General features: G+C 52.7%; 1 protein-coding gene across 1 annotated transcript in view; it reads left to right on the top strand.

Annotated features, from left to right (window-relative positions):
* The first annotated feature begins 2005 nt into the window (after positions 1-2005).
* The window catches only part of LOC147663847 (long-chain-fatty-acid--CoA ligase ACSBG2-like), a 159197-nt gene continuing 147579 nt past the window's right edge, over positions 2006-13623 (top strand). The window contains exon 1 of the mRNA XM_086950155.1: positions 2006-2552. Within this exon, the coding sequence (XP_086806281.1) occupies positions 2543-2552 (10 nt within the window). The 5' untranslated portion in view covers positions 2006-2542. The remainder of the gene's footprint in view (positions 2553-13623) is intronic.

Consider the following 13623-nt stretch of genomic DNA (forward strand, 5'->3'; position numbering starts at 1 on the left):
GTCTTGTTTGGGGAGGTAGTTGCTGTCAAATTGGTGGCTGAACTTTTAGAACCCTTAGCAGATTGATTAGGCACTTTTTTGGAACCGGAAGGTGTTTGGGGCTTTGTAATAGGGTCTACACAGCTAGGAGTTGGTAAGGACGCAGCAGCTTTTTCCCCCCTTTGAGACAAGTGGTGCGTTGCTGCTCCTGGTTTGTCGGGTAAAGTTTTAGCCTTTGCGGTGGGATCTTTTGGTAGGTTGCTATTGATGTTATTCACCAGGGGCGCTTCTTTTGTTTTCCCTTGTATCTGTGTGGACACATTTCCACTTGCCTTATTAGTCCATTTAGTGTTGATTAAAGATGTTAGTCTATCAATTTTGGACATTAAGGGTTTGATTTGAGCCGTTATTGTAGCTTCAAGATCTGATTTTAGATCTGCTACCATATTTTCAACCCAACAAGGTATGCCTGATGCTGAATTTGGGGCTGGTGACACAAGATTATGATTCCTGATGTTAGTTTTAGGTTTTTTCTTGGTCTTAGGTATATTCCTTGGTTCTGGCAATACAGGAATGCCTCCTTCCCCTGATCCTCGAGGACATTTATCTATGGTAGACTCTGGCCTTTTGAGTGTTTGGCAAGCTTCAAGGTCTGGAGTGGCCTCTAGGTCAACAAATGATGAATCAGACTCTAATTGAGACACTGATAAGTCTACTGAGTTTGGTACTGTGAGTGTACCAGCAGCAGAGTGAGGTAAAGGAAGGGAACGATTAGTTAAAATTTGCTGGGCAGGTGAGCTCGCAGTTGTTAAAGGGCCCAAGGACGAGCGTTTAGCGTTCATAAGGTCCAAAGATACTCTTCGTTCCAGTAAAGAAATACTATGATCAATTGTCTCGTTAACCCGGGAGATAAATTGATCTATAGGCCCAGTGATTTGGGCTACGGCCATCGCTGATTTAGTTTTACTTCTTGTTCTTCCAGGCATGACAGACATATATGGGGTCTTATAAGGTGACTATATAGACAATAAAAGAACCAAGAGAGGTAGCCCGGTCCGGTCTCTACCGGTCACTAACGGGCAACAACGGGCCCGCCCTTGGCCCGGGCTTCGCCCCGGGCTGCGACCCGCGCGCGTCCCGCGTTGCGCGGTGCGCGGTAATGCACTCACCTCAATTCCTGTTAGATGAGAGGGGGCGTGGCACTGGGAGGGGGCGCGGCTCGCGCGGGAAGAGGACACAGCTGTTGGTGTTGCTTGCTGGTCCTCGCAGTCCCGGGGCCGCGCCTCTCACCTCCTCTGCGGGCTCGATGAAAGACTCCTCCTCACGCTGGGCACTGGATAAGCAGAAAAGGGCTGGAGAACAAATAGGCTACTCCTGTAGCTCCGGTCAGAGTTCGAAATGGCAAAACCTCTGTGCGAGCGGCTCCCGTGAAGCGGGGGCCGCGAGAGGTAAAGAGCGCTGTTTGAGGGGGCGTGGCACTGGGAGGGGGCGCGGCTCGCGCGGGAAGAGGACACAGCTGTTGGTGTTGCTTGCTGGTCCTCGCAGTCCCGGGGCCGCGCCTCTCACCTCCTCTGCGGCCTCGATGAAAGACTCCTCCTCACGCTGGGCACTGGATAAGCAGAAAAGGGCTGGAGAACAAATAGGCTACTCCTGTAGCTCCGGTCAGAGTTCGAAATGGCAAAACCTCTGTGCGAGCGGCACCCTGAATAATATTAACTTTTAATGCGTGGTTGATATCTTTAGTTATTTTTCTATTGTTGTCTTTTATGTCTATGATAGGGCAGGTAAACTATTGAAGGTTACCATAGTTCCGCTGATGGGACATGAACAAAACATTAACCTGTAGGAAGCATACTAATCAGGATGTTTCTAAATGGAAAGCAGAGGCTCGAGCCTGCGCCGCAGGCGGGGAATCAGAAACTTCACTTGGAACAGCACACACCCAGATGACACAATAGGATATGAGAAGTTGCTCAACACACCCCGGCTGCTGCACCCTGTAGGCTGGCACACTGTGCATTGATAGAGAGGAATGTGGCTGCGTTTGTGCTTATGGCACAACTAAGAAGACGTCAAGCGGCACAGGGAGTGTGTCCTCATCTCTCGCCTGTCCACATCTCTCCAGGCCTCAGAGGTAACATTTGCTCTGCAGCATCAGGAGCCTTCAGAAGCCAATTTAATGATTTTCTGTGGTGAGGAGTTAACTGGAGTCTGCCAGACTCCTGGGAGCCGGTGTCAGAGAAGATAAGAAGACAGCTCTTGTGGTGAGCAGAGAGTGCTGACTCTACATCGAACAGCACCCGCCGTGGTGGACTTCAGGAAGAAACTCAAGCCCTGGCTTTCGACAGAGACGTCGCACTCACAGCGCCCAGATACCTCTAGGGGTGCCAGTGCTGCGCTATACAAATGCTGATTGATTGATTGTCGCTTGAGACTCACCAACCATTGGTCCCTCGCAAGTCAACAAGGGAGCGTGAAGTGTCCGCAAGCAGCCATTGTAGGAGGGGAGTAGGAGACGGACCCTCAGAGGACTCTGTGGCTGTGACCCCAAGTCGCCGCTGTGATGGATCCTGGTAGGTCACCCGTGTAAAGTTGAAAAATTGGGAAATATGAGGGAGTTTGTGAATGAGTTGCAGGTAGACGGGGCTCATAAAATAGTGTATTTGGTGTATTATTCAAAACAAATTAACAAAATATAATTTTTAAAATGTGAGTTCTAAATGCAGCATAACAATTGCTTTTCTTCACCTTTGATGTGCTGTGCGAGAGGGAGAAAGAGGAGTTGGTGTAAGCAAGCACTTACCAGGTTTAACCTCATCCGTGCGGTGTAGATTTACCGCCGGTGCTGGGCCCTAATGAAAATGGGTGCGGTCATGACGGAACGGTTCCGTCATGAGCACAGCGCCACCGATGCTCATGATGGAACCATTCCACCAAGAGCATCGAAGGGGTTAGAGAGAAACATGTCTGCCCTGTGAGTGCATAGGAGACAAAGGGAATCAAACAAAGGGAAGCAAGCACAGGCACTGGCAAAACTATCTCCCTGACCCTGAGCCCCACTAAACGTGCAAAAGGCCTGTAGCCAAGATGTACAAATGTCCTCTTTAAAACACTCCACTGTTCCTGGGAAAGAAAGGAAGTAGGAGAATGGGTAGAGGAACAGGATAAAGGCAGAGTTTGAAGTGGGCAGGATCAGAGGAGCATGACATGCCCAGACTTTTTTAATTTATAAGAACCTGTTCCCCTACTTTTTTTAAAAAGACAATAGTCCCAGGATGTTTAATTCTGATGATTTCAATGGTTCAGCTGAATTGTCATCCTGCTGGTCTCCTGTGCTGTGAAACTGAAGTGGGACAGGCAGCTAAACCAGCCTTCCTGCCAGGGTGTCTGCTTCCCTGAAAGAAATGTTAATGTGCGCTATGACTTAATCTGCAAATGTAAAGAATACTTTGGAGACGGTACTGGCTTTAACTGATCGAGTCACTCTGAACTTCGTGATAACAAAGATTTATACTTTGTGAGTGGTGGTGCTCTTTGCACTGATCACAGGAGACTTGTTTGGGAATTGGCATTTATTAATTTGGCTATCTCTGAACAGTTGCACACAGATAGAACGCCGTACTCAAAGAGGGTTTCCCATATGTCTGTGGTTGATTGTTAATGTGGACTATGCTACGTGTAAATCCAAAGCCATTTATACAGCAATATGTGGTACATTGAAACTTGGATGATGTCAGGAGTGATGTCATAAAACATGTCATGAGTGGTGTCATACGTGAGGTCATAAGCAGTGCATGGTTGGGGTGCAAGTTATAGTTAGCGATGTTAACTATAACTGGTGAATTTATGTTACTTTCAAAACTTTAATGTTCAGACCGACAAATTCACTTTACTTTAACCTTTGGCTTTTTCAGTGAATTTTAAAGGTTTATTAAAAGAATAAAAACAGATCACACCTAACTATTACATTATTTTAACCTTTGATTTTTTCCAGTGAATTTCTACAATTTTCTTAAAGTAAAGCAATAATTAATAACCAAACGTAAATGCAACCCGTACAAATTAGTCAAAAACGATATACATGAAGATGACAGCTTGGTAGGACGCAAATCTCCGTCACTCCGGCCTTGCCGATACGAAGCTTTGTATTAGTCCCATCACCTGGACCTCAAATCGTCAGACACAATGTGGACCGGACTTGTGCCTCCTGCGGTGCCAGCGGTGAGGAAATTACAGACTGAATCAGTGCACCCGGAAGGAGGCGTGCCAAGGCAGCAACAGAGCAGGGGAGAACGCAGCAGAGGCACCGCCAGTGAACCTTAGGAGGCCTGCCCGACAACAGTGTGGGCACCGTGTGATTGTGCCGTGAATTCAGCAGCAGGCGCTGACCCGGATCGGAGGCCCGTCCGAGGGCAGCAGGAGGTGAGCGGCGCGGACAGCTGAGGTGTCAGCTCGCCCCCGCCATCTTACATCTCCACGAGGCTCTTGCCGGTGCACTGGAAGCTGCTGCGCCTAGAGCCTTGCAACACCACTGGTGGCCCTGTGTGAGCACTAGGCCCGGTGCCCCACTCTGCTTGAACTTTGGCCTGCGGACACTGTTTGAACTGTGACCTGCGGCCTGGCACGGACTGGGGAGGTAGGGTCCATCCATTGGGAGACCGGCCCGCGGCCCACCATCTTATCTTCTCTTCTGGCTGGGTCACAGCATTGTAGACGGGGAATCCGGGAGCCTGGGGTTTCCTAGCTGTGGATACTAGCCGGGGAACTGCCCCATCCGACTCTCCCTGTAGAGAGCCGTGATCCGCCTGCAGAGCAACACTCCATCCCCCAGACTCCCGGTGAGTGCAGCCTTCCCTTCCCAGCGCACCTTGGCACCACTACACCTCTGCAATGGCCACCATGGAGGATTGTGGTCTTGGAGCGACAACGCTGCCACCCATTGCCCCCTCTCCCTTTGCGGAGCTCCTCTATGGTTCGGGTCTGAGAGGAGTGTATGCCCCTTCTTCAGGCTTGCCCTCTGATCGCTAAGGGCTGGGTGCAGCTCTGCTCGCTACGACCGGCCCAGGGCTCACCCCGCTTGCACGATGGTTGGCGCCTCTGCCTTTTGCCCAGAGCGGCCTCCTTTCTGCCACATGGGCGCTGGAACGCACGGGATCCTCCCTGGAAACATAATGCCCAGCTGGTCGCAACTGGGGAGTCTGGAGGTACACCCACTGCATCCCGCTGATCACCGGTGCCGCTTTGATGGCTTGACTACCCTCTACCAACTCTGTTGGGCTCCTGGCAGCCCCCCTGCAGCCCTTTCCAATGTCCCAGGCGTAGCAACATGGTGTCAGCATGGGTGAGGAGGGAGAAGACCCTTAAGGAAATGCTATTGAAGCAGACGTCAGCCCGGATTTCAGCGACCACAACACCCCGGGACGCGGGGCTCCCAGAGCAACTAGGAGGGGCGGATGGGCCTGCTATGAAGGCCCTCATGATGGTGCTCTTTTCAGCGATTAAAGAAGGCATAATGGATCTGAGGAGGCAGCTCCTGGCCAACCCCAAATAAGTCAGGTGCGACATGGATGAAGTGTAGGAGAGAGTGGCTGTCCTTGAGGATCATGAACTGCGTTGCAAAGAAGACCTATACCAGCTCCAACAAGAAATGATCCGGCTGCGGGACCAAATCTTAGATCTCCAGACCCATGCGGAGGATTTGGAGAACCGCTCATGAAGGAAAAATATCCTCATCCAAAGGATTTCTTGGCAGGCAGAGGGAGACGACCTCCGAGCCTACGTCCTGGCTTTCTTCCGGCAGATCCTGGGTAATGATGGCCCACAGGAGATACAGATGGACAAGGTGCACCGTGTGGGCCTTCCCAGTGTGAGAAGGCCCCCCCTCGGGACGTGCTCTTATGTGGGCATGATTTTCAGCTCAAGGAGCAGATCCTCCACAGGGTGCAAGCGGCCCAGCCGATCCAATTCCATGGGGCACTCCCCAGCACTCTTTGAAGATCTCGCTGCATCTATGCTTGCCAAACGGATGAGTGATCACCTCTCATCTCCGGGATAAAGGCATCCCTTATTCGTGGGGCCATCCATTCAGCCTCATATTGAAGCCCCATGGAAAACTGCACCAGATCCGCTCCTTTACTGAGGCTCTTGATCTACTGGGACTGGACAATTCAGCGGACGCTGGGCGGAGGGAGAGCCCCAGGGACCGCTCCACGCTGGGCGGAGGGAAAGCCCCAGGGACCGCTCCACACGTAGAATATCACAATGGCACACAGTTGGGAAACCGAAGGCCTCTGCGGAACGTGACCCAGAGGAGATGGGGAAAGAACGGGAGGCGATGATCTCCTCTCTATCACAACCGCCTGTGTTCCCCCTGAGCACTCCAAGCACGCACACGGGGATGGCCACCTTGGAGTGAGGCCAGAGGGGCTCCTGGGATGACTACTATCTTGTGGTCAGTGCCATGCCCCTCTACGGTTCTTGGTTTTCAAAGTACTTTGCTCAACAGCCTTCCGCCAGGGACCCGGCCTTCTCTGACATTGACCGACAGATAGACCTATGTCTAATGTCCCCCTATTGGACTGTGGTATTTTGGACTATTTTTCAAAGCCTAATTGTTAGGTTTTCCCCCATGTTTTCTTCTTGCGCAGGCTCTTGTTGAGCTGGTGTCCTACAACTTGAGATGGCTCATTTTTGGTTGATGTTGGGGGGTTTTCTTATCTTTTGGGGTTGTCTCCTCCCTCTCCAGGGCTTCTCTTATAACTCGGCCCTCCAGTACCTTGTTCGGGACCACAACACATACACCAGCTGGCCAGTCCATTTCCAATGGAACTTAAGATAGTTAGCTTCAATGCCCGGGGACTTAATAACCCAGTCAAACGGAAAGCGGTCCTTTCTCTGCTCGAACATTTGGGTGGTGATATCTGTCTCCTTCAAGAAACCCACCTGCTTCACAGTGACACACACCGCATGCGTCATAGCCACTTCCTCTCACAATTCTGGTTCTCTGGGAATAGTAAGCGGGGGTAGTGGTCCTAATCTCCAGGCGCTTTAGGGGCTCAGTGGGGGGGAGAACCTGGCGCAGAGACCCAACACCGGACAACATGACTGCCCTCAAGCTCGCCACCCGGAAACACCACCAACTCATCCGCGCCACCAAGAAAACTGCTTTCAAGGAACGACTGGACAACAACGCACACAACAGCAAAGAACTCTTCAACATCCTCAAAGAGCTCTCCAACCCCAACGCCGGAAACAACGACATCACCCCTTCCCAAGACCTCTGCAACTCCCTCGCCTCCTACTTCCACAACAAGATCGCGGACATACACAACAGCTTCAGCACTCAACCAACGAGCACCACGACCGAACCACCACCCCCCACCACCACCCTCCGCGCCTGGACTCCAATCAGCACCGAAGACACCATCCGCACGATGAACTCCATCCACTCCGGATCCCCGACGGACCCCTGCCCTCACCACGTCTTCAACAAGGCCGACGCTATCATCGCACCCCACCTACGGGACATCATCAACACCTCCTTTGACACCGCTACCTTCCCGGAGAGCTGGAAGCACGCCGAACTCAGCGCTCTACTCAAGAAGCCATCGGCTGACCCCACCGACCTCAAGAACTACCGCCCCATCTCGCTGCTCCCGTTTCCTGCAAAAGTCATCGAGAAGACCGTCAACAAGCAGCTGGCTGCCTTCCTCGAGACGAACGGATCCCTCGACCCCTCGCAGTCCGGCTTCCGGGCCAACCACAGCACCGAGACCGCCCTGATCGCAGCCACCGATGACATCCGAGCGCTGCTCGACAACGGAGAAACAGCGGCCCTCATCCTCCTCGACCTCTCCGCGGCCTTCGACACTGTCTGCCATCGTACCCTAGTACAACGCCTCAGCATTGTCGGAGTCCAGGAGAAGGCACTGGAGTGGATCATCTCCTTCCTCGCCGGAAGAACACAGAGAGTCCGCCTCCCCCCGTTCAGATCTGAAGCCACCGAAGTCATCTGCGGCGTCCCTCAAGGCTCCTCGCTCAGTCCGACTCTCTTCAACATCTACATGAGCCCCCTCGCAGACATCGCACGCCAGCACAACCTCAACATCATCTCCTACGCCGACGACACCCAGCTGATCCTCTCCCTTACCAACGACCCCGCCACCACCAGAGACAACCTTCACGAAGGGATGAAAGAGGTAGCCGATTGGATGAAGAACAGCCGCCTGAAACTGAACTCGGACAAGACGGAAGTCCTCATCCTGGGATCCTCACCCTCCGCCTGGGACGACTCCTGGTGGCCCCCCGCCCTAGGCAGCGCACCCAAACCAACAGACCACGCACGCAACCTGGGCTTCATCCTGGACTCCTCCCTCTCCATGACGAGACAAGTCAACGCCGTCTCCTTGTCATGCTTCAATATCCTGCGCATGCTACGTAAGATCTTCCGGTGAATCCCCACCGAGACCAGGAAGACGGTCACCCAGGCCCTCGTCACCAGCCGTCTGGACTACGGCAACACCCTCTACGCCGGAACCACCGCCAAACTCCAGAAGAGACTCCAGCGGATCCAGAACGCCTCAGCACGACTCATCCTGGACATCCCCCGTCGCAGCCACATCTCCGGACACCTGAGAGATCTGCACTGGCTCCCGGTCAACAAGAGAATCACCTTCCGTCTCCTCACCGACGCACACAAAGCCCTACACGGCCAAGGACCAGGATACCTCAACAGCCGCCTCAACTTCTACGCTCCCAAACGCCAGCTTCGTTCGACCAGCCACGCCCTCGCCGCTGTCCCCCGCATCCGCAGAGCCACCACAGGGGGACGATCCTTCTCCTACCTCGCCGCCAAGACATGGAACTCCCTCCCCACCCACCTCCGCCTGACCCAGGACCACCTCGCCTTCAGGAAGCAACTCAAGACCTGGTTGTTCAAGCAGTAGCAGATTCCCCCCCTCCCCGCCCCCAGCGCCTTGAGACCCTACGAGGATTGATTGATTGATTGGGGGGTCCCGTTGCAGAGATCAAAGGCCGCCTCCTTGGACTGCGCCTTAATATAGGGCGTTTTCACTTCACAGTAGCTTCTATACACTCCCCAACTGAGCGACCAAGGGAATTCCTAATAGATGCCTTCGCTGAGGTCCTACACACACCTGACCCAATAGTGGTAGTGGGTGTCGAACTCAACTTAGTAATCGACACAGAGATAGACCGCTCAGGCTCATGAACCAGTGGAGCAGGGGCCCTGTCGACTTGGGAGGTGATGACAGGCTGCACGATGCAGGGATTCAAGACGCTTGGCGATGCCGCCACCCAGACGAGCGAGACTTTTCATACTACTCGGCGGCGCACAAGACTTATGCCCACCTAGATTACTTCCTTGTTACCCCAGTCGCTTGGTCCTGCGTTACAGATTCCACCATTGAAGCTCGCTCCATGTATGACCATGCACACATCACCTTGACCATGAGCCTTTCCTCTGCAAGATCTCCACCCGCCCCCCAGTGGCACCTGCAAGACTCATTGCTCCAATCTCCGGCAGCAGTGGACAACATCAAGCGTTGCCTGACTGACTATTTAGCGACTAACGATGTAGTACTTTCGCCACTTTCCTCGGTATGGGAGGCACTTAAACTTGTTGGGAGGGGGACGCTAATCGTCAAGGCAGCTTATGAAAATAAACTCACACAGTCCAAACGTGCAGACCTAGATGCTAAAGTCAGGGAACTGGAGGCTATTCACAAACGCACTGGCTCTCCCAGAATTTGGTGGCAGTTCGAAAAAAAGCTCCTTCAGCTTAGGCGGGTAGACATTGACAGAGCTGAGCACGCGGTTGTTTGACTCAAACACAAATATTATGTGGGCTCCAATAGAGGGGGATGAATGCTGGCGCACTGCATGCGCAGTCAGCAAGCAGAACAAACCACAAAAGTGATACGGGGAGAGGGTGGTTCGGAGTTCATAGATAGCAGCGGGATACTGTCGACCTTCCTCTCTTTTTATAAAATTCTATATACCCCCGATCACTCCCTGCTGTCCAATCCCACTGAGTTCCTGTGGGGAGCGGCGATCCCTCCTCTTCCCGTGACTGAGGCGGAGGCCCAGGATGCCCCCCTACATTTTGAGGAGTTGATCTCTGCTATCGCTCGACTGAAGACCTTGAAGGCGCCAGGCCCTGATGGCATTAATGCTCTTTTTTATAAAACTTTCTGTACCAAACTTGCCCCGTTTCTTACCCGCTTGTTCAACTTCTTCGCGGATACGGGGTTCCCCACACCCTCAATGTTACAGGCCTCTATCTCAGTCATCCCTAAACCGGGGAACGACCCGGAGCTCAAGAGCTCATACCGCACAATTTTGCTGCTGAATATTGATGTGAAACTATTCTCCAGCATTCTGGCATCCCGGTTGAACATGCACAAGACAGGTCCGACCCGGACCAATCTGGCTTCATCCCTGGTAGGCAATGTGGGGACAACACCAATCGACTCTGCCACCTGATCGACAAAGTACAACGGTCCAAAGAAGAAGCCTTACTACTAGCAGTCGACGCAGAAAGGGCTTTCGACCGTGTGCACTGACCTTATTTATTTGCCACTCTTGAGCGAATTGGTTTGGGGCCCAGATTCCGACAGTGGATCACAAGCATCTATAGCTCTCTGAAAGCAGCGGTGCGGGTCAATGGTTTACTTTCCGAAAGCTTTGCGGTGGAGAGGGTAACCCGGCAAGACTGCCCCCTTTCTCCTCTGCTCTTCGCTCTTTATATGGAGCCCTTCGCCCAACTGCTTCGGGACAACCCCAAGGCGCAGGGCATCCAGTTTGGCTTGCACCATCGTTTTATCAGCCTCTAAGCAGATGATGTCATCTTTTCAATGGCACATCCTGAGACCTCCCTACCGGCCATTGTTGAGAATCTACAGACTCTCTTCAAAATTATAATGCAGAAATCTCAGGTACTCAACCTCACCGCTGCCCATTCAATGGTCGATGCCCTACGGGCCAACTTTGCCTTTGACTTGGTGATGGACGGTACTGAATATCTCGGGATTGGTCCTTCACAAGAGTCTGGCAAAAACAGAAGAGGTGAACTACATGGCCCTTCTAACTCGCATCCTAGCAGACCTGGCCCGCTGAACGGTGCCAGCCTTTGTCATGGTTTGGTAGGCTGTCCGCTGTCGAATTGAATGTACTTCCACAGGCCCTGTATTTGTTTCAAACACTCCCTTTAGAGCCTCCACCTCAGGCACTTTGCCATATTCAGACCGCGATCGAGCATTTTGTGTGGGGCCCGATCTCTCCTCGCTTGCTGAGGACCTTGCTACAACGCCCTAAGAAAGACGGCGGTCTCGCCTTCCCTAATATCATCCGCTACCATTAAGCTTCTCTACTACGGTACCTGGTTGAGTATAACCGCCCGATGACCTTGAAATATTAGGTCTTTATATACCAGACTGTGGCAGGCCACCACATCTGACGAGATGCCTGGTTGTTGCGCCTCGCTCGCGCCTGGGGGCTTTATTCCTCACCAGTCACCCGCCCCACAATGTTGGTTTGGGATAGGGTCTCTCTCCGGGCTGACCTAACTATGTTACGCTCGCCAATTACCCCAATCTTTTCCTACCCTGCCTTTCCACCTGGCATGGACCATAATGTAGCAACGCACTGGTTAGATGGCGGCTGCAAATGCCTGGGGCACCTGTTCGACATTCAGGGTCGCATCTCCTCTAAGGACCTGCAGGAGAGCTATGGTTTATGCGGCGCTGACCTCTTCCTCCACTCCCAGATGACGCACTGGATCTCGGAAACCAAGACAAGTCCGTTCGAGAAGTGCGACCATTCAAGAAGTGTCTCACCAGCAAAAAGGATGATCGAGGGCTTATATCTGATATATACTCCTTTCTCACATCAGATATCCGAACCACCCATTCGGCAGGACAAAGACGCTGGGAGGCAGAACTGGGGAGTACATTATCTGATAAGGAATGAGAAAATATTTTCTATAGCTCACACCACACCGCACATTCCATGGGTCATGCATAAACTGCCTTTAAGATTACCTCCTACTGGTACTACACCCCAGACCGACTTGCTAATTGGCACTCTAATTGCGACGTCCTTTGCTGGCGGGGTGCGGTAGCCCTGGTACCCTCCTCCACCTGTTATGGCACTGCCCAAAGCTCACATGATACTGGGAGAGGATACTAGATGGCATTGATAAGGCCTGTCGCACTACTATTCCCAGGCTCACGGCTTACACCCTATTAGGCCTCCCTAACGCATTGACCTTCCCCCTGTGCTGAATTAGAGGGAGACAGATGTCGCTTGCACTGAGTAACTCTGGCCGGGTGGAAAACTGATAGAATACCGGACCAAACGCAATGGTTTCACCAACTCTGGTATCTTTTGGGTATGGAAAGAATCTCAATGGCTACCCTAGGGAATTATGCAGATTAGGCCAAGATTTGGGCCCCATTCATAACTATCCTTTCCACTGAATTTCGGGAACTGACATGCCCCAGCTATCTCTGGCTCCTGAAATTAATCCCCGGGGACATTCCCCCCACCTAATTTGATGGCTCCTCGTGGTACCCACGGACCCCTCAGTGTTGGACTTGGCCCTTCTGGCAGGTTCACCCCTAAACTTTTTGCTTTGACATGTGACCTGGTATTAGTGATTTTTGGCTTCTGCGCACTTTACCACTGTGTCCCAGGGTAAAGTGCGTGAGTGTAGTGAGGTTGGCCTACCCTCCCATAGGAATGCATGGGGAATGTATGTGTCCCTGGTAGTTCCTGATGCGTGGGGAGTGCAGGTGCGAGTTTGGTATGTGCAGACTCGTGTGATTAAATGCTGCGCGATGATGTGTGCGGCATAAATGTGTCTAGTGTGGAAGTGCCACTTCTAGAAGTTGGCATGTCTGTGTAATTTATGTGAATTTGCTGTCTGGCTTGTGATTGGCTGGAGCTGGCTTGTGAGCCTGGCTCCATGAGTCAGGATGGGTCTGCCCCGGTGGTGAGTGGAGAGATCTGCATGAGTGATGTGAGGGAGGAGTGCACCTGGGACCTGAATAGGGGTGGGCTTTCCCCACACAATGCTGGTTCCGCCCCCTGTGGTGCGACTGATGACCCTAGCCTGACTAGTGAATGGTGAGGGGGGCTGAGCACACCAGAGTGCTCCAAAACCAGCTGCGACTGGTTTTCCCCCACCCTGCAGACACAGACAAAGGGAAAATGTGTATAAAAGAGGGGCTGTGACCCAATGAAAATGTTCTCTTGCTTGATCCTATCTTGGAGGGCGCCTGCTGCTGCTGGGCGCCAGGAGGACCGCCACTGGGACTGCCTCCCTGTCTGGAGGGCCCTGTGAACTGGCCCCTGGGCCCAGCCTTTGCCCCCCCACCTCCTGAAGGACTTTTGCTTGACTTTGGGGGACACTAGCGCTGGGGAGCGCTTGGCTCTACTTCTTTGTTCCTGCAATGCCTGGGAGTGCTGGATTTGTCCCCCTAGCGCTTGGGAGCCCTTTCTTTCCCTTTGCAAGGAGCGCTGATTTAATGGCCACTTGCCCCTTTTTATTTTAGGTGAAAACGGGTGCCCACGGTGCATATTTGCTGATTTTTAGTGCTTTCATAGTGGGTGCCACCCTGCGAT

This window comes from Lissotriton vulgaris, unplaced genomic scaffold (genome assembly GCF_964263255.1).
Source record: "Lissotriton vulgaris unplaced genomic scaffold, aLisVul1.2 SCAFFOLD_2881, whole genome shotgun sequence".
Taxonomy (NCBI): domain Eukaryota; kingdom Metazoa; phylum Chordata; class Amphibia; order Caudata; family Salamandridae; genus Lissotriton; species Lissotriton vulgaris.